Below are 21,983 nucleotides of genomic sequence, written 5' to 3'. Positions count from 1 at the left end.
AGTCCCTATCATCAACTGTGAATGAAGTCTCAATAAGTCAGGACATATAGACAACATAATGTTTAACTGATAATGTCATGTTACCCCTTATCGTATGATGAACCAGTACTACTCCATGTTGAAGATCAGCTGTAAGTAGCTTTGCGGTGTGCAAAGACATAAGTGGCTCAGTATCACTACAAAAACCCTAAATGGCCAAGTCCTTAAAGTGATGATGGCCATTATCCTGAAAGTAGATTCCAAATCCATGAGGAGAAGAGTAGGTGGCATGTGAAAATGTCACCAGTTTATTCTCACCTTTCATGATACATGGGTCAAACAAAAGTCTTGGTACACTTTGTCCAATAACACAGTGGGAATACTTTCATGTGATTATCTGCAAAACCTCAAGAAATAATTTCACAGCCACTTTCTCAAGGGCAATTAATCCTGATATCATTAGCAATGCAAAATTCCTTTGGAAGAACAAAATAAATGAGAGAGCTGAGACCATCATTGACATTAATAAATATGGCTTGCATCAGAAAATTGAACTTGGAAAAATTAAAAAGACTTCATGAGGAACATACTGGAAACACCAAGCAACAGAGAACAGGGATGTACAAAAGTGCTCCGGTGTAGATTTATGGACCTCTTCCTTGGGAATCCCAAGAGTATATTCCATTTCCATGTTAGAAATTAGACCAAATAATTTAAAGTTTCAGTATAATCACTAAGTTGTCATCCTAATCACAATTGGCCAAATGGAAGATAATCCCAACAAATGAAATTCACCAATTTTCAGCTTCAACATGGGACTTTGCAACCAAACTGGAAACTCTCATCAGATTAACTAAATCTAAATGATTAGCTAAGGAGAACAACTCTGGAACGCTTCTGCAAGTAAAATCTAGTGCATCTGCTAGCACTACCAAATTGAATTCTGACTGGCCACTTGCAAAATGCATTAATCTGTGTAAAGAAGTCTAGTTCATCTCTTTGGTAGCTAAGAACCTGACCAAGACTTAAACTGCTATTAGATCATTGAACAAGCACAGTGATAGGGAAAGGCTTGCTGTGTTTGGGCATATTAAGAGGGGGGAGTGCTAGTCACCGGAGGAAAAAAAAAGTAAATTAAATAGTTGACTGGCAATCAAAAGATGGTAATTCTTAACTGCCTCTAATTTACTTAATTTATATGCATATAGCTAAAAATGTTAACAACTAAAACATGGTTACATTCATATTTGCAATATATACATGTTATATTTGATAGTAACATATAGGAAAGCATGTTAAACTATAATTTCAAACAATATTTAGAGGGTTATCTTCCAATAAAGTACTTGTGCTATAAAGAGAAAAGCTACTATATATAAATGTCATACATAACTACTTAAAAATATGCTGAAATTTCCTTTGGATGTAGCTTTATTCCTCGACTGAATTTAAAATCTAGAGTACTAAAAGCTTCAATAAAAATGATGGATGCAAGAGAGACAATCTGTATTTGCCTCTTGATGGCAAATGATTATGCAGCAGAGCTATAAGGATGTATAAAAATCTACTCGTCAGTTGTTTCCACCTTTCCCACTGAAGGAGAAAGTGGACTGGCGAGATCAAACAGGAATGAGAAATAATAAAAGAAACACCGTACAATTCCTAAATGCATGTGGCTGAAGAATGATGAAAATCACAAAAAGGCAGCGATTTTGTAAAGAAAGCATGTTTATTTTGAGTATATGAAGAAAAAAATGACTGAAAGTCAATAAAGTGTCTATACATACAATTCAAAATACTGTATTAAGAAAATTAAATAATGCTGAAAAGTGGGAATTTTTGTAACAAAAGGTAACTAAAAACAAGTGTAAAGCATGCAGTTTAGAGGTTAACAAATATTATAATGGCACATTTGAAGATTTAAAAAGGATGTCTGGCAAAGGTAAGTGTTTAACTTAATTACATGATACAATTAACTATCTCTTGGCTGCCAACACTGTAATTGCAGGGGAAATTTCTATTAGTATTTAATGTAGTCATTCTTAATCTTTTATTAAGCTTCAAATTGGTGTATTCCCAGCATCACAATGAAGAACCCTACTTGTAGGAATAAAAGAGGTGGGGGATGAGGATGGATGAGAGAGAGCCTACATTCCAAGCAGTTTTTTTTTAAAACAAGCAATCTGTTTTTCACTTTGTGTTCCAACAACTGAAACATCTTTGCCTTGTGTAAAATGTATGATCTAGCTATTTGAAGAATCTATTTCCAAGACTGTTTCATTTGTATTTGACTAAGCATTTGCTGTTGTTCAATTATTTACTGAATAAAAATAACTTGTTGCACTTTATCTGAGTATATTTTTTAAAACTGTTCTGTTGTAACATAAAGATCCTCTTTTTTTGAGAGGGAACTATATTTATTATATTATATTATATATGCTCCCAAAATGAAGGCTTTTACATGAACAATTTTAAATCCACAGAAATTTAAGGTTTCATCCAATGCAAACTAAACTATTGAAACTGATAAAATCAAGTGATGGAATACTCAGCATGTCAGCCAACATCTTGCATCATGACTAGGAAAAGTTAGAGATCAGATACATTTTAAAACAGTCAAGTCAGGAGGCATGGGTTTGTATGATACATCTGATAGATTTTTATGATAGTGTTAAATATTATACTAAAGGTATTAGGGAATAACAAAGATAGATCTGGAGAAATGCATGTAAGTGAAGCTAAAAAATCATGAACTTACCATGAAAATAAAACTAAACAAATAGCTAGAATCGCTGACCATCTGAAAATTTTTAAACATTGCTAGTCAGGTGAAGTACTGTTCCTCAAGAGTTTCAATGGGACAGTTTAAGAGGCCAAAGACAAAATGTTAGAGTGAAATGTAGAAAATATGAAGAGGAAAAGTAAATCTGTGTCTCAAACTTGAATTTATAATCTTAAAGTCAAAAGTCTAGTGACAATGAAAATTACTGCATTTCTGCATTAAAGATGCACATTGCATTGGAATGGCAGGTAGGTAGAGGGGGCAGGGTGGGCTGTTGGTAAAAATTGAAATCAAACCCTTAGCCTTGAGGGCAAAGTTAAGAAACTGCAGGGATGAAAAGACTGATAGGAGGTATGTACAGCTCTTTGAACCCTAGCTTAGGATGTGGGCAACAAATTTCAACAGAAAATAGAAAATACATGTCAAAATAACAATGTTACCATAGTAATCAGGGATTTCAATATGGAGGTTGATTGGAAAAATCAGATTGGTGCTGGATCCCAAGACTGAATTTGTAGAATGCCTAAGAGATAGCTTATTAAGAGCAGCTTGTGGTTGAGTCCACAGGGGGAAAGTATATTCTGGATTGGGTGTTGTGCAACGAACTGGATTTGATTAGGGAGCTTAAGGTAAAGGAACCCTAGGACGCAATGATCATAATGTGATAGACTTCACCCTGCAATTTGAGAGGGAGAAGCTGAAGTCCAATGTATCAGTATCACAGTGGAGTAAAGGGAATTATAGAGGCAGGAGATAGGAACTGGCCAAAATTGATTGGAAGGGGACACTTCTAGGGATGATGGCAGAACAGCCAACACTGGAATTTCTGGAAGTTCACAATGTGCAGGATAGAGTCATCCTAAAGAGTTAGTATTTTAAAGGCAGGATGACACAACCGTGGCTGACAAGGGAAGTCAAAGCCAATATAAAAGCAAAAGAGAGGGTATATAATAGAGCAAAAAATAGTGGGAAGTTAGAGGATGGGAAAGTTTTAAAAACCAACAAAGCAATTAAAAAGCCATAAGGAGGGAAAAGATGAAATATGAAGATAAACTAGCCAATGACAGCAAAAAGAACGTCAAAGGTTTTTTTTCAGTTATATAAAGGGCAAAAGAGGGATGAGGGTAGATATTGGTTGGCTGGAGAGATAGTTATGGGAGACAAGGAAATAGCAGATGAAAAAAATAACTATTTTGATAGGTGGAGAATGGCAGGTATTGTTGAGGAAGTAGGGAGGCTGTAGGACTTTGACAGATTATGAGATTGGGCAAAGAAGTGACGGGTGGAATACAGTGCCAGACAGTGTATTATCATGCACTTTGGTAGAAGGAACAAAAGCATAAACTTTTCTAAATGGGCAAAACATTCAAAAATCTGAGATGCAAAGGGAGTCCTCGTGTAGAACAGCCTGAAGGTTAACTTGCAAGCTGAATCAGTGATGAGTAAGGTAGATGCAATGCTTGCATTCATTTCGAGAGGACTGGAATATAAAAGCAAGGACGTAATGCTGAAGCTTTATAAGGCACTAAATAGGCCTCACTTGTGTATTTAAAGAAAGGATGTGCTGACATTGGAGAGGGTTCAGGGGAGGTTCATGACAATGATGCCAGGAATGAAAAGGTTATCATACAAGGAGTGTTTGATGGCTCTGGGCCTGTATTTGCTGGAATTTTGAAGAATGGGGGAGAGGGGGAGATCTCATTGAAACCGATCAAAGGCTTAGATTCAGTGGATGTGGAGAGGATGTTTCCTATGCTGGGGGAGTCTAGGACCAGAGAGAATAGCCTCAGAATAGAGGGATGCCCATTTACAATTGAGATGAGGAAGAATTTCTTTAGCCAGAGGGTGGTGAATCTGTGGCATTCATTGCCACAGGTCCCTGTAAAGGCCAGATCATTGCATGTATTCAGGGCGGAGGTTGATAGATTAAAGTTTAAAGGAGAAGTCAGGAGAATGAGGTTGAGAGGGATAATCAGCCACGATGAATGGCAGAGCAGACTCGATGGACCCACTGGTCTTAATCTACTTATATCTCTTATGCTCTTAATTATAATATTCAAGTTGATTTTGTGTCCTTGATGTCAAATGTGGTGTTAAGATGCAATGGGAAATTTTATATTATCAGTCATTAGAAATTCCAGAGCAGGCAAACCTCTGTAATATTAGTGGACCAGTGGAAAAGTCTAATTGATGGAATCAGACAAAACTCACTAAAAGAACTTGTAGCACGAGACAAAGTGGATCTGTCTGAGTCTGGTGACAAGAGTTAGATTAAGATTCTAAAAAAGCCTTTATAGAAAATAATTTGTTGCAATAATGACTTTTCTGCACAAGATTTAAATTCTGGAATATGTTTTTGATTTTATTAACAAAGATCATGAAAGCTCTTTGTAACAAGATTTCTATTTTGACTATATCTGAAAAACTATTGTATTGATAAGTAATGAATCGCTGAGTAACTGAGAGAGAAATACATCTACAACAGATTTGTAACCCAATGAATAGTTTGGAATTGGGCCATAATGTATAACCTTTCTCTCGCTGTTGAGTGACACTGGTTGTTTAAAGACCAGCTGCCAATTCAGCAAAGCAAATTGCTGTGGATGTTCTCAGTTGCTACTTAACTTGCTGAGTATATTCCAGGATTTTCTGGCTTTATCTAATAAGTAATAAAAAGCACAGTCTTATTTTTTTTGTCTAGCCCAAATTAAATTTATGAAAACTTATAAAAGATAGACATTTGAATGTGAGTTTTAAAGCCACTCATAGTCTGATATTCAGTGTTTCTAAACTCAAAGTATAATAGTGATCTCATCTGTTCTGATGTACTCCTTTTTGATGCAACCTAATCTGCATTCATATGCAACTGCACAGAATATTAACTGCCATTCGGTTTTATTTTTAACCTTTTTTAAAATTACATTTATTTGTCAGGAAATTGACTTGGTATTGTCAAATTGCCTGTAGAAAGCCAGTTACTTTATCAGAGAAAACAATTGTTGGCTTCTAGGTAGATCTTGAAACAATAAATTTTGGAGCAATCAGGATGCTATTTGCACTGTTTTCCTTCCAAAGCTATTTCTTCAGCCAATGGTGACTTGATCTGCATTTATCCCCAAATTAGAAAAGAAAAATAGCCAGATCATACATTTTCATGGTGGTCATTTAGTTCAAATTAAAAAAAAAAGAGTGCCTTAAGTGAGTTGATACTAAATGAAGCTTTCTTATGCTATTTACAAATTTTCATTTGCAAAATGCAGATTAATAAATTCTGTTTTAGTCCATGGTGTCAGTGGTAGTTCAAGCTACTCAGTGCGGCTCGTAGAGCTCTGTATACTGCTTCTATAGCAACTTAGAATTTTGTGCAGCAGTCTTCTCGACTCTTAAACTTCAAAACAGCAAAGTTATATGTGGTAGCCATCATGTAGATGAGCTGGTAGAAGGAAACAAAACAAATGATAAGACAGTGCTCACCAATACCACCACACTAGGCACAACACTACAAATCCACATGACCTCCTTGCAATACCATTTGGTAACAAGAAAAAAAAATCCATCCACATTGACAGAAGTTACTATGAGCAAATTAGCTCTTTCAATTAATATAATCTTTAAAAAAGAATTTTAGAAAGAACAGAACAAACAAGTTCTACTCTAAAGTAGGTACAAATGCCATTCGTTAATGGGCACAAACACGAGCACTAAATATACTAAACAGATCATAGTAAGATCCTGAAAAGAGTAATTCCACAATAAATGATTCCCAGTGTGTACTTTCTCATTAGATGGATTGAAAACAGAAATACTATATTAATCACATCTCCAGAACATGTTTGAAGGTACCTAAATTAAACCTCATTCTCCAAGGACCACTGTTGACTTTCTGCTGAAATACTAACTTTTAAACTGGTCAGAGGCAAGTGTTTAGAATAGTCCCTTTTCGCATGAGTCAAAGCTGCCTCAAACAGTTAAAAGGAACTGAGAGTGGGCAGGTTGATCAGTTCAAACTTAAATGGGAAAGAAAAAAGCAAGCAAAATGGCAAACACAAATGTGAAGAATGCAGAAAACTTAATGAATTTACCAAACTCCTCTTTACCCTCTTCCTATTTGTAATAAGAATGAAAATATTACACCTATTTTGTGAGCTTTCCTCCATGCTATAGTGGCCAATAACCCATATCACTTTGTTCACTGAATGAACCTACTGCTTCTTATACTATACGGTATCACCATAAATTATCACTTGAAAATTAGATTTTACTATTATGTAGCATCTGCATTATGTTTAAAAGGAATAGACCAATCTATAGCACACAGAAAATTTAGATACAACTCAATAGGTTTTTTTTGCAATTAAATAACCTACAAATGTAAAAATTGTTCCTAGTTATAAGTCCTGTAAACAAACTTATTATTTTACTTTCTTGCACTCCATTCCTAAGCAAGGCCTCTTATTTCTCACAGATAGTTTTCATCAAGATCTATCCATCCCTGACTCTTATCCCAGTGCTAATTCTACTCTCATCTCCCCACTTCCTTGATGGAGCCAACACTGAGCAACATTGGAAAGAGAGTCTAAATAACATATTGTTATTAAATCTGAGAAATTCTTATTTCAAGGAGGTAGAAAGGATGAGAGGGAGACTAAGTGAATAAGACTAAGAGACTATGCGATTATATGAGGATGAATTTACTAAAGCTTCTCCCACTTTTGGGGAATACTCTGTGCTATGTGAATTTCTAGTCTGATAAATGAAGACTAAATGTGAGAGCGCTTGAGAAAGGCTGAACAGAAACGAATTTGTTTGAAGTCATTTTACCATTTCGATTGAAGATACAGTATTTGAATTTTCTACAGTAGCATACCTGAGCTCCCAAGATAGCCATATGCTCTAACTGAGAGAAATTTTTGTAGAGTTTTCCTCTACTTTGAGAGCTGGCTGTAAAATCTGTTAGGACAATCTAAAACTATTTTCAAATTCTATTACCTTCCAACAAAAAACACACTGCTTGTTCCTTTTTCTGTTGGCACCCCTCAAAATATTCTGCAAAAGTCTTCAACAAAGCATAGATTTCCAATAAATGACAAGACAATCCTATATTGTAAGGCAGACCTGCAGAGTGACTGCTGCATCAAATATTTACAGACTGTAATGGCCAAACTTGGGGGGAGAAAATAAACTGCAGGGTTCCCTGGCTTGGATAAGGGTTCACTAGTCCTCAAGAACAAGAAATAACTGGTAGGAGTGCTTGGTCTTAGTTCGTTTGAACTTCACTCACCAGTGCAATGACAGTCGCACCAGCTCCAGCACAGGCTACGATGAACAGATGATAGGACAAATCAAACTGGAAAGAACAGAAATAGGGTTAACCACAGTTTTCACAAATAGAAGAACAAACATCTTTGGTGATTAAAAATAAGTGCAGTGTTTCAATTGATTGAAGCAATTGAATGGCAACTTGCTTGCATATCTCACCCCCACAGAAATGTGCAGAAATGGTTTCCCTACCTCAGATGTGCTGCAGATGGTGGTCAAGTTTGAGCCACAAGCTTTGCCAGGGTAAGCATTCCAGGGTATAATACCTGAACAAGGCAACCAAAGAAGAATCAAGTTTTAATTCTTAATTTTCATTCCTGTCTTAAAACTTAGTTTGGGGAAGATGGTAAAGTAAAATTAGAAATCTATCAACCAATAGTTTTGCCATGTGGTTATGAGTAAGACTCAAAATTTGTTTGATGTATAATCTTTCTCTTGCTGTATTTTGCCTCTTAATAAGCTCATGAGAAGGCATATAAAGATTTCAGTATAATGTTTCTATGACTCATTTTCACATCATTTCAATTCTTAAGTGAGATATTAAGGTACACTGCGTTTAAATGTGAATGATCCAAAACAAATTTTATCCAGCTTCAATGCAAATTGGCAAATCTCTGCACAGCATTTAAAAAAAAACTTTCAACTTCCCTTTAAAAATTCTTACTCCCACCTAAAACCTAGGCTCTTTTGTTTTTGTTACCACTATTGCGTGAAAATGATTTTATCAGTCTTATTTCTGACTCTTAGAATTTTATACACTCAATCGGATCACATCTCATCCTACTCCGTTCACTGTGTTCCAGAGAAAACAAGCTCAATTTATACCATCTGTCTCTTAGAACTAAATCTTACAATCCAGGCAACATCCTGGTGAATCTCCTCTGCCCTCTCTCCAGTGTAACTACACCCTTCCTTTGGCATAGACAATACTCCAAATGCAGTCTAACCAGTGTCCTGCAAAATTTTCCCAACTTTTATATTTTATGATTTAGTTTATGAAGACAAACTTATGAAGATATGCCTTCTTCACTACCCTATCTACTTGTGTTGCCATTTTCAGGAGCTGAGGACTTGAACCTAAGGCTTCTCTGCTCAACAATATTCCTTAGCAACTGACCATTCATTGTATATGTCACACTGTTTTCATCAAACTTTATAGTTACCTTCTCAGACAACTCAATTCAAATTAGTGAGGCAGGATTTCCCTCACATCAAACTATGCTGACTCTTCCTGATCAGGCATTGACTTTCCAACTGTGCATATATGCTATCAGTTCGAACTTCCTCCAACAATTTCTAAATACTGGTGAAGGGCTCACTTGGCTGGAGTTATGTGGCTTGTCCCTGCTGACCCTAAAGAAACATTCACCATCCTCCAGTCTTCTGGTATTTTGCGATATGCTAATGAAGGTGCAAAAAGTCTCTGGCGGGGCCTAGCAATGACCTACCTTGCTTCCTATAGCAACCTGTAATCCTGTAATAGATCTCACCTGGCTCTGGGGGCCTATCAATCCTTAAGCATCCCATAACAAGTATTTTCACATGTACTGAGGTGCAGTGAAAAACTTGTGTTCCATTCACACAGATCAATTCATTACAACAATGTATCGTGGTGGTAGAAGGTAAAACAATAGTAGAATGCAGAATAAAGTGTAACAGCTACAGAGAGAGTGCAGTTCAGGTACCATAAGGTACAAGATCCTAACAAGAGACAAGTGACTATCTAAGCACACTAGGGGCCCATTTAATAATCTAAATTAGTAATAGCAGAATAGAACTTGTCTTTGAGCTTGCTGTGGTGCATCCAGATAGGATGTTTTCTATGGTGCTTCACTAAAAATTGGTGAGGGTCGAAGAGGATATGCCGAATTTCCTTACCCTCCTGAGCTTCCTTGGCCATGGAATTGGTGTGGTTGGATAAGCTATTAATGCTGTTCACTCTAGGGATCCTCTCAATTATCTTGATTTCCAGTAAGGGTCAGAGTCACCTCATTTGAATGCTGCAGATTTAGACCTCAGTAGGGAGTGGATCCCCTGTTTCATCCATGGTTTTCAGCTTGGGAAAACCCAGATTTGCTAGTCTACAACAACTTGCTGATTTAAGCTGAAAGCTGAGAAATTTAATAGGGACTTGAAGGGCAGCCATTTCACCTAGATTGAGTGTAGGCAGGTACACTTGCACTATGAGGCTTAAGATATTTGGAATGTCCCCAGTTTTTATTGAGGCATCATAGAAAGTGTCCTATCCAGATGCATCTCTGCTTGAAATGGCAACTGCTCTGCCTGTGAACTCAAGAAACTGCAAAGAGTTGTGGATGCAGCTCAGCACATCATGGAAACCAGCCATCATGAAAACTCTGTCTACACCCCTCACTGCCTCAGTAAAGCAGCATAATCAAAGACCCCACCTACCCTGGATACACTCTCTTTCTCCTTTCCCATCAGGAAGATACAAAAGCCTGAAAGCAGGTACCACCAGCCTCAAGGCAGCTTCTCTTCCGCTGTTAGAAGCCTATTGAATGGTTTCCAAGAATGATAAGAAGGATTCTTGATCTCACAATCTACCTTTATAAGATCTGGCATCTTATTGCATACCTGCACTGTGCTTTTCCTGTAACTGTAACAGTTTCTTCTGCACGCTGTATTGTTTTACCTTGTACAACCTCTATGAATGGTATGTAAGGCATGTTTTTTCACTGTACCTTTCAGTATATGTAACAATAATGAACCAAAGAATCATTAATACCATTTAAAAACACACATGGGCAGGTACATGCATTGGAAAGGTTTAGAAGCATACAGGCCAAATGCAGGCAAGTGGGAATAGTTTAGATGACCATCTCATTCAGCATGGACTGGGAGAGCATAAAGACCCGTTTTCATGATGTCCATAACCTTTGTTGATCCCAATATTTCTCAAACTGTTTTAAAAACAGATGACTGAAAGTAAATAAGGTCATGCTAAATTTACACTTTTCAAACTGGCACACTGGTTGTTAATTTATTCTCATTCCATTTAACAAATACTGTGGTGCTCATCTTCAGGAAAGCTGCCTGATTTTACTAAAAGAAAACCAAACCCCTTGAAAAATATTAAATTTCATTAAAATATTCAAACAGTTATCGTTGGTTAATGGACTAAATATAATAGAGCCCCATCATAAAACACGTAGTACAGTAATGTTGAGGTATTGCTGTGCTAACCAGTGATGTAAAAATAGAAGCAATCTATTAATTATTCAGATTTTCACAATGGGCATCCCTAAGGGCTGCTCCATTTGAATTTCTTTGATTTCAATTTATGGTACTCACTGCATATTGCATCTGGATATATTAATGTTTCAACCTTCAAGACATATGGGACTTTATTTTTAAGATTATTTTTAAACACTACAGGACTCGGAGATCTATTTTATAGTAAACAAAGGCCCAGCTGCTTTCCATCGGGGGCGTTTTTAATGCAGACAAATAAATTCCCTGATGGATTTCAAATGCTGCAAAAGCTACAGAAAAATTGAAGGAAAAAAAAATGACCTACTTACATGATGGTGTTCCCAAAATACTTGTGTTTTTTGTTTTATGACTGAGATTTTGCACCAATCGCTGTTAAGAGTTGTTATTTCTGGGTACTTTAATGAGTTATTATCTCTTAGTATTACAACTCGGACTAATTCTGTGTGCATGCATCTCCCAAGCCCTAGTACTCTTTGGAGTTTAGTTTCCTTCAGGACAAACTTATGAACCAGATTCCAGAGCAACTTGATTAGAATTATCAACATATTTTAAGAAGTAATAGAGCAGCATTTTAAAATTATAGAGCAAAACTCTGCTGGAATAACTCAGAAGGTTGAGCAGCATCTGTGGGAAGAAAGGATTGTCAATAATTTGAATCAGAATCCTGCATCAGGACTGAATTAAAATTGTAATTTAATAGCAGTGAGTGTATTGCTCTTCCTTTCACTATGTGATGACCCACTCTCCTCAGGATACCATGTGATTAGATCATCTCTTAAGATTAATTACAAATTCATTAACTCTCCTCTGTGGACCTCAGGCCAAGAACCAATTTCTGCCCTCTTTCAACCTTATTTACTTCTTTCCTGTAAGTAGGTGACCAGAATTGTATACAATACTCCAAATTAGACTTAAGCATTTTATACAGCTTCAACATAACATCCCATCTCTTATAATAGACAATAGACAGTAGGTGCAGGAGTAGGCCATTCAGCCCTTCTAGCCAGCACCGTCATTCACTGTGATCATGGCTGATCGTACACAATCAGTACCCCGTCCCTGCCCTCTCCCCATTCCCTTGACTCTTCTATCTATAAGAGCTCTACTCTATATAACTCTCTCTTGAATGCATCCAGAGGCTTGGCCTCCACTGCCTTCTGGGGCAGAGCATTCCACATATCCACCACTCTCTGGGTGAAAAAGTTTTTCCGCATCTTTGTTCTAAATGGCCCACCCCTTATTCTTAAACTGTGGCCTCTAGTTCTGGACTCACCCATCAGCGGGAACATGCTTCCTGCCTCCAGCATGTCCAATCCCTTAATAATGTTATATGTTTCAATCAGATCCCCTCTCATCCTTCTAAATTCTAGTGTATATAAGCCCAGTCGCTCCAGTCTTTCAACATATGACAGTCCCGCCATTCCGGGAATTAATCTTGTGAACCTACACTGCAGTCCCTCTATAGCAAGAATGTCCTTCCTCAAATTTGGAGACCAAAACTGCACACAATACTCCAGGTGGGGTCTCATCAGGGCCCTGTACAGCTGCAGAAGGACCTCATAATTCCTATACTCAATTCCTCTTGTTATAAAGGCCAGCATGCCATTAGTTTTCTTCACTGCCTGCTGTACCTGCATGCTTGCTTTCATTGACTGATGTACAAGAACACCTAGATCTCATTGTACTTCCCCTTTTCCTAACTTGACTCTATTTAGATAGTAATCTGCCTTCCTGTTCTTGCCACCAAAATGGATAACCTCACATTTATCCACATTAAACTGCATCTGCCATACATTTGCCCACTCACCCAACCTGTCCAAGTCACCCTGCATTCTCATAACATCCTCCTGACATTTCACACTGCCACCCAGTTTTGTGTCATTGGCAAATTTGCTAATGTTACTTTTAATCCCTTCATCTAAATCATTAATGTATATTGTAAACAGCTGCGGTCCCAGCACTGAACCTTGCGGTACTCCACTGGTCACAGCCTGCCATTCCAAATGGGACCCGTTAATTGCTACTCTTTGTTTCCTGTCAGCCAGCCGATTCTCAATCCATGTCAGTACTCTGCCCCCAATACCATGTGCCCTAATTTTGCCCACTAATCTCCTATGTGGGACTTTATCAAAAGCTGTCTGGAAGTCCAGGTACACTACATCCACTGGCTCTCCCTTGTCCATTTTCATAGTTACATCCTCAAAAAACTCCAGAAGATTAGTCAAGCATGATTTTCACTTCATAAATCCATGCTGACTAGGACTGATCCTTCTACTGCTATCCAAATGTGTCGTAATTTCCTCTTTTATAATTGACTCCAGCATCTTTCCCACCACTGACATCAGGCTAACCGGTCTATAATTCACTGTTTTCTCTCTCCCTCCTTTCTTGAAAGGTGGGACAATATTAGCCACCCTCCAATCAGCAGGAACTATTCCTGAATCTATAGAACATTGGAAAATGATTACCAATGTGTCCGCGATTTCTAGAGCCACCTCTTTAAGTACCCTGGGATGCAGACCATCAGGTCCTGGGGACTTATCAGCCTTCAGACTCAACAGTCTATCCAACACCGTTTCTTGCCTAATATAAATTTCCTTCAGTTCATCCTTTACCCTAGTTCCTTTGGCCACTATTACATCTGGGAGATTGTTTGTGTCTTCCCTAGTGAAGACAGATACAAAGTACCTGTTCATCTCATCTGCTATTTCCTTGTTCCCCATACTTAAAGCCTTTATTTATAAAGGCTAATGTACCAAAAGCTGTCTTTCCAACCCTTTCTATCCGTGTTGTCACTTTCAATTAATTATGGACCTGTATTCCCAGACCTCTTTGTTCTACCACACTCTTCAGTGCCCTGTGTAAGACCTACAGTGGTTGGTCCGACTGAGTTGTAACATTTCGCACTTGCGTCTATTAAATCATCTGCCATTTTTCCAGCAGGTCCAGATCCCGCTATAAGCTCTGATAGTCTTCCTCGCTGTCCACTACACCCGCAGTGTTAGTGTCATCTGCAGATTTGCTGATTCATTTAACCACATTATCATCCATTCATTGATATAGATGAAAAACAACAATGAACTCAGCCTCGATCCCTGCAGCACACCACTAGCCACAAGCCTCCAGTCAGAGGGCAACCATCTACTACCTCTCCCTGCCTTGTCCTAGAAGGCCAACACTAATCCAATTTACTACCTCATCTTGAATGCCAAGCCACTGAAAATTCCTCACCAATCTTCCATTCTCCCCTCAGCCTATTCTATTCCAAAGAAAACAGCCTAACCATCTATCCTCATTGCTACACTTATCCAGCTATGACAAGATCTTCATATATCCTCTCTGCTGCCTCCTGTGCAATCACATCTCTCCTACAATGTGGTGTCCAAAACTGTATGGCCTAACTGGTGTTACTTACAGTACTGGCAAAACCTCCTTGCTACTAACTTCTATTCTTTGGCTAAGAAACTAAGCCATTCTATTTGCCTTAATAACCCCCTAGTTGTTCTGCCATGTTACCTTCAAGAATACGCAGTCTCCAAGGTCCATCTGATCCTCCACACCACTCGACGTTCAGCCATTTGTTCTGTACACCCTTCATTTAGTGCACTTCCCCAAATGTGTTAATTCATGTTTATCCAGATTAATTTCAATGTGCAACTTCAGTGTGTCATATTTTCCTGCAGTATAAAGCTCTCCTCTTTGCTGCCACACAGCCAATTTTTGTATCATATAAAAGCTTTTTATCATATCCTTTACATTCAAAGCTTCATCTTTAACATATACTGCAAAAGCAAGGGACCAAGTCTTGAGATCTGTGGAACCCCACTGGTAGCAACCTTCCCATTACAAAAGCACTTATTAACCTTTCCCCTTTGCTTCCTGGCACTGAGACAATCTTGGATTCAAATCTCCATTTGCTCCGTGCGCTTCCACCTTTATTAAAAAAAAATCAGCCTGCAACCAAAAATGTTAGTAAACCTTTGTTAATTTTATCAAATGCACTGCCCTTACAGGCCTCCTTGTTATTTCTTTCATACGTATTTCTCTGAAATAAAATGGTTCTGCCCATGGTGCAGATTTCAATACGTGCCATGTATGAAGAGACTGCCACATTTCCAATAGCATAACAGTGACCAACTTGAATACTTAATTGGTCACTAAGTTCTTGGGAACTTGCCAACATCTTGATAGGGACCATTGAATTGTCCTTCTTTAAACAGAGTATCAACATACCAGGACACTTATGACTCTGATTATGAATGTTTTGGCAATGAGATTGGAAGTTCAGTATCCTTAGTTTTCAGAAAAGATACAGAACAAATGGAAATGAGAATGGTTGGAACTGGATCTATAGATAGAATGAGTGCTGCATGGAAGAGCACAAAAATCAGCTCGAAGGTCCATTGCCTTGGGCTATATCTGTCACTGTGGAGGACAGTAACTGCCAAAATATCTCTGTCCTAGTGCAGGAAGTTGTGTCAGATGCTGCATTTTATAGCAATTTGTTATTCATAGAAACTTGAGGAGATTGGGCACAGAAGGTGGTTAATCACTCTCTCATGTGCACATTGGGAAAGTATTCGTCAAACGGTTAGTAGCCCAAAGTGCCATTTGAATTCCCACGGTCAGAATTATTAGTCCAGGTTTACAGCTTAACCATACCTTCTCCCTCTGTATCACCTGACCTGCCTGTACATTTACTTAATTTTTTGATTTAATAAAATGTTCAAAGCTCCATCAACAGAGTGTAATGAAACAAAATTTGGCCCTGATTTACATAAGTAAGTAATAATCCTACAAGCTGGACCTATGACTTGTCTCACTGATCTTCCATTCCATGTTTCACAGGACCATTTTTTAAAAAGTCTGGGAAAAAATTAGGAAAGAGAGGTAGAGAGGGTTAGTGGTGGGGATGGGGAGAACTGCAGAGTTTCAGGCCCTGCCAGATGAAAGAATAGTTTCTGTTGGGTAAAAGTGGGAAAAGGTAGAGGCCAGAAGACACTTTAGAGGACTGAAGGAAGTGGTGAGGCTGGTGAGGGATTTTTAAACTGCAACATTGTTTGGTCTGAAGCCAGCAAGAAGTAACAAGGATGGGGGTAAGGCGAGCCAACATAGGTCAAAGACAATGTTGTCTTAAATGACTTCAGGCTTATGAAGGGTCGAAAGGGAGCCCAGCATGGCGTGCATTAAAATAGTCAAATCTAAAGGCAACAAGATCATGTTTGAGGTTTTTGGCAACAGAAATGGCAACGTAGGCAGAGTCCAGTAAGGGTTTGAAGGTAGTAATCAGCATCTAAATAATGGTGTATATTTGTGAATTCAGTCACAAAGATAGTCTATTCTAACCGACTCTAATTTTCTTTTAAATAGCAAGAACTTACGACTTTTTGGTTAACACTTCATGAGGCCAAATCAGAATTGTGTTTAGTAATGAACCATAATAGCACAAGAGGGTCTGATTTAGCATCAGCTAGGCATGTTAATCATCTTCATTTAGCCTGTTTGCTCAGTGAAGTACCAATTATCTCAGGCCGTAACTCCACACGAGCTGCAACTTGCCACAAGCCTATTTTGCATTCTGCCAGTCTTCTTTGCAGTCTTTAATTTTGCATACTGATCCCTATTGCTGCTTAGGGTCATACAGAAGTACCGCACAGAGCACATGCTAAAACCATTTAAACTGCCTACTCCCATCAACCTGCACTGGGACCACAGCCCTCCATACCTCTATTATCCATGCACCTATCCAGACGTCTCATAAATGTGGAAATCAAGCTCCTATGCACCACTCGCTCGTTCCACACGCACACGACCCTCTGAATGAAGTTTCTCTGAATGTTCCCTTTAAACTTCCCAGCTTTACCCTTAACCCAGGACCTCTGGTTGTATTCCCACCCAGTGGAAAAAGCCTGCTTGCATTTACCCTATCTTTACCCCTCATAATGCTTCTGGCCATCTAATGCCATCAGTTACTGGCACTTGTAATAAGAGGCTAATTCCACTAATTATTAGATACCAGAATTTGTAAGATTGATACAGATTTTTTTAAATGTAAATTCATTATCTATAGTTAGTAGGTGTCCACCTAATTTCACTATTAGAGCATACATCCTCTCCAACACATCTAGCAAATAATGAAGTACATTATCTTTTGAGGAACCTTGTCAATTTATAATTAATTCACTCCCTCATCCTGGAGGTATTCCAAGATTTATTATCAAAGTATTCGTCTTCCCACAGACAGCCACGGAACGAAGATGACCATGGGACCTGTTCAAAGAAAAACATCAAACCCCCAGCATGCAAAAAAAAAATCACAGAAGCAGCAAGAAAAAAGCAAAGGACACAAAATACAAAACACCAAAAATCACAAAGACATCCGGAGGTATTGCTTTATGTTTAATATTTGTTTTAATTGCTGTGTTGGAGGAAATTTACACTTTATTATTCTGAGAGATCCTTTCCTGCAGTTTCCCCTTTGTATTTTGTGTCTTTATTAATTTCCTTCCTTATTTTCAATCATTAATGTAGGGCACTGATGTCATCTTCTTCAATTTTAAATTGTTTTCTCAAACTTACATACCATTAGCATTTAAAATTAAATGGTTGTCCTTGTTTACAATGGGGCACTTTTACGCTACAGCTATGTAATATCTTTTCATTCTATAGTTTGCCAACCCAACCCCTGCCAATCCATTCATTTCCTAAAATCTGTCCAATATTAATCTGTGAGTATTAGTTTCCTTTTAGATTTTTTTTCATTTGGATCTTAAACTTCAAGAGATAATTTGCCACATTTACCTCCCGATTCCCTGGAGGGGCAAGATGAATTTGTTAAATATCCACTAGGATTCATCCAGCACAGAACTAGGGCTGCCAGGATCTGAAATTGGACTTTTTATAACAACCATCTGATATGCGATCTAGGTTGCATAAATCAGCACTGAAAACGGCATGACTATGACATTGTGATGCATGTAACAATATTGCTGATAAAAAGCTTTGGCTCTACAATACAGTACAGTTAGCTTCCAGACTGATTTCCAAGTTGATCAGGAACTGTACTGTAGAGTGAAGAAAACAATAGTGCGTTCACTTAGGTCTGTTATCTGTTGCTTATTATTAAGCTGTGTAGCCTGAAACATTGTGACATCACCACCTCTAGCACTGAAGGTAACTTGTTCCCTCACTGATACACCATTGTTTTGCACAAGAGTCTCAAATATATTATTACATCAGGGGTATTTTAAGTTCAAAGTTTTAAATTTAGTGGGATTTTCAGAAGCTGGTGTACTTTTTAAATGCCGCATGGAAATGATAGAATTAAGAGAATGTGTGAGCAGAGCCTGGAAGTGTTGTAACAGTAAGCTGAATAGGAATATTCAGAAGATTCAAGATGTAATTTCCAGAGTAAAGGAGAACAAAATAATTGCTACTCCAGGTCTGATGCAGCACAAAAGAAATACAGTTGGGGTGGATATACGAAACAGCTTAATTTCTACCACTGATGTCTCTCTTTTTCCTTTCCAGTGTGTGGGGGGTTCTGTGGGAGATCCTGACCTGCAGCCACACTCGGACTTTGGGGTAGTGGGATCCGTTCCCGGGGGAACGCTTCTTGATATCCCAAGGATGTGGTCTGGAAGATGAGCATGTCTTCAGGGGTCCGAGGCATTGCGATTCTGTGGATGAGCCAATTCTATGCCAGTGCCACCAACTGAAGTGTCGTGGAAGAAAATGGAACATTGGGAACAGCGGAGTGGCTGTATGGGGCTCTGTACGCAGCCAATCGCGTGCTCTCTTACTCTCATTGATGGGGGAGAGTTTGTTGCTGACTCTTGAGTCGGACAACTTGGTAAAATAAAAAGTGACACGGCAGGTTTTATCATCGCAAATCAGCAAGCTATTTTGTCATGTTTCTCCTTTTGCTGTGAAAGGGTGACACCCCTCTTTCCCTTCATTGGGGGGAGAGAGGGAGAGCCCCTGGCATGTCGAATTATCTGGTCAACGATGAGTTGATGTTGTTTTGCAGATCATGGTCTTTCTTGGGGGCTTTGCTATTGCTTGCCCGGGGGAGGAGGGTGCTGATGTTTTTGTTTGGCTGCAGTAAATGGGGGGGAGAGAAGGTGATTGTTTTGCTGCTGCTGGTGTGTGGTGGGGGGTATGTGGGTCGGATGTTTTCACTGTCACTTATTCTTTGGGGCACTCTTCTGTTTCTGTGGATGTCTGGGAAAAATAAGAATTTCTGGTTGTATATAGTATACATTGTCTGATGTTAAATGGAACTATTGAACTATAAGATAAAAAACACAGTAAAAAACACTATAAATAGAAATACATAAGATAGCTTATATACTTAGATTGATTGTATGTATATAGAATGATTTCTAGGCATAGGAGTGTCTGTCCTTGAGGTGATTCTGACAAGAAATGATAAAGTTGTGGTGGTGGGTAGATTAGTGGGTGATAAATTGGTCAGTCTCACTGTTCGGGGGAAGCAACTATTTCTGAGTTTAGCGGACCTCACTACATAACCTGTTCCATGATGGGAGTGGGGCAAACAGTCCATGAGTGGGGTGAGTCGAATCCTTCAGGATATTGCTTGCTTTCTCCCGGCACCTTTTTGTATTTGTGTCCATGACGGTGGGTGGGTTTGTGTTGGTGATGCATTGGGCAGCTTTGACGACCTGTCCGCTGCAGTTCAGTTTCCGTAATCTGCAGTGATGCAGCGTGCAAGGATGCTCTCTACTGTGCCTCTGTAGAAGTATTGGTGTTTATAGTCCAGCTCACTTCAGCTTCCTCAGAAAGCAGAGGCCCTGGAGAGCTGTTTTGATTGTGTAAGATTTGTTCAGGGACCAGGAGAGGTTGTGTGAGATGTGAACTCACAAGAGTTTAAAACTGCTGACGGTTTCGACTGCCTTGCTGCCGATGTAAAGAGGGATCTGGATGCATACAGGTCAAAGAGGAACCTTAAGGACTGTAGAGAAAAAAAAAATTCTGGTACTAATTGGATCAATTTGATTTTGGCACAATGCCCTGAATGACCTCTCTGTTGGCTGTATGATTCTCTGAATCTGGATCTCAACAAGCAGATGTTGCCCCTCTTTTGTAATTTCACTCTAATTTCAAGCAATAAATTTGTCCTGAGTCAAGGTTAGACAAACATGCACAAGGCCCCAACAAAAGATAATGAACAATAAATCAGGTGTTACTTTACCAAACTGTCGGACGTCTACACAGATCTCATCAATCGCCGTTGTCAGGTTCACCGGTGGGGAGCTGATGGTCTGACAAGCTGACCACATGTTGTAATAAATGAAGACTGGGACAGCAGAAAAGCCGAAGACTCCTAGCCAGGCTATTCCCAACACGTAGGTCAGAAAAACAAACTGAAGAGAGTTTGAAACATAGGTCAATTTACTTATGTACAAAACAAATAGTGCATTCAAAACGCAACACGATGACAAGCGGACCTCTCACACAGGAGTGTTTGGGCCATTGATTTTTGGTTCTTTTGGATGTCTGTGACAAGAGCTGATCCACATTACAACACACTGTGACCAAGTTGCAATTACACAGAGTAACGCATACAAAATACTGGAGGAACTCAGCAGGTCAGTCAGTACCAGTGGAAAGGGATAAACATTTTGGGCTGAGAAGCTTCGTAAGGACTGGAAAGTAAGGGAAAGAAAGGCAGAATAAGGTGGGGGGGAGGGGAAGGAGTACAAGCAAGAAAATGATAGGTGAGGCCTGGTGGGTGGGGGAAGGGGACGAAGTGAGAAACTGTAAGGTGACAGGTGGAAAAGGTAAAGGGCTGAAGAAGGAGGAATCTGATAGGAGAGGAGAGTGAACCATGGGAGAAAGGGAAGGTGTGGGGCAACAATGGAAGGTGATAGGTAGGTGAAGAGAAGAGATCTATCCTGGATTTCTAGCACCCACAGAAACTTGCAATCTGTTAGACCTGGGTTAGGTGATAAATTGCATTGACACCTTCAAAATCCTCTGCAAAGTCCAAGCTCTTTTACAGGTTATTTCCCACAAATATTTATACGCTCCTCAAAATCTGACATTGGATGTTCTGTGATCTGACGATTGAGGTGAGATAAATGATAGATTGCAGGAGGTTGCTTGTTTGAGAAATATATTTCCTCAATGTCCAACGTGATTGATCTCTTTACAGGTATTGTTATCCTACAGGCAATACATTGATGCACAGCCTATCTGAAGGGCTGGTGATGTCTCAAAAGCTAACTACAAGTTGCTAAAAGGATGGGCAAGCAGGAAAAAGAAGTCCACTGACCAGACCATTCTCTACAGCTTTCTCTAGAGTAACAAACAACATTCTTGGATGGAAATGGAGAGTCAACATTTGAGATCAAGACCCTTCATCTGGACTTTCTCCAAACCATTTCACAGAACCCCACATTAAACAATTATGTAATGACCATCCACACACCTCCAAACCCTAGAACCCAAGAACTTCCATCGCACATCAAAGTAGGTTCTCATGATTTACATTTTACATGTATATTTTCTACATTAGCTCTGAAGAAATCTATCTTTACTATCTTTTTTATTTAGTGCTCTCTTCACAGTGATTCACAATTGCTGGGAGAACATTTGGCTCCTTGCATTCCACCAGAAGTTATTTGCCACATATTTGGATCATATA

General features: G+C 38.8%; 1 protein-coding gene across 3 annotated transcripts in view; it reads right to left on the bottom strand.

Annotated features, from left to right (window-relative positions):
- The window catches only part of LOC132393154 (proteolipid protein DM gamma), a 182,934-nt gene that overhangs the window by 2,161 nt on the left and 158,790 nt on the right, over positions 1–21,983 (bottom strand). For 2 of the 3 annotated variants that reach the window (XM_059968040.1, XM_059968042.1), the window contains 3 exons: positions 20,529–20,700; positions 8,273–8,346; positions 8,043–8,108 (listed from right to left, as the gene is read on the bottom strand). In XM_059968040.1, coding sequence (XP_059824023.1) covers positions 8,043–8,108; positions 8,273–8,346; positions 20,529–20,700 — 312 coding nt within the window. Of the gene's footprint in view, positions 1–1,689; positions 6,195–8,042; positions 8,109–8,272; positions 8,347–20,528; positions 20,701–21,983 lie in introns of those variants that run through there. The other variant, XM_059968041.1, reaches the window with a different exon arrangement.

The sequence above is a fragment of the Hypanus sabinus genome, chromosome 4, assembly GCF_030144855.1.
Source record: "Hypanus sabinus isolate sHypSab1 chromosome 4, sHypSab1.hap1, whole genome shotgun sequence".
In the NCBI taxonomy this organism is placed as follows: Eukaryota; Metazoa; Chordata; class Chondrichthyes; order Myliobatiformes; family Dasyatidae; genus Hypanus; species Hypanus sabinus.
Note: the sequence above shows the minus strand (reverse complement) of the source record. Positions and strands in the feature narration are given on the sequence as shown.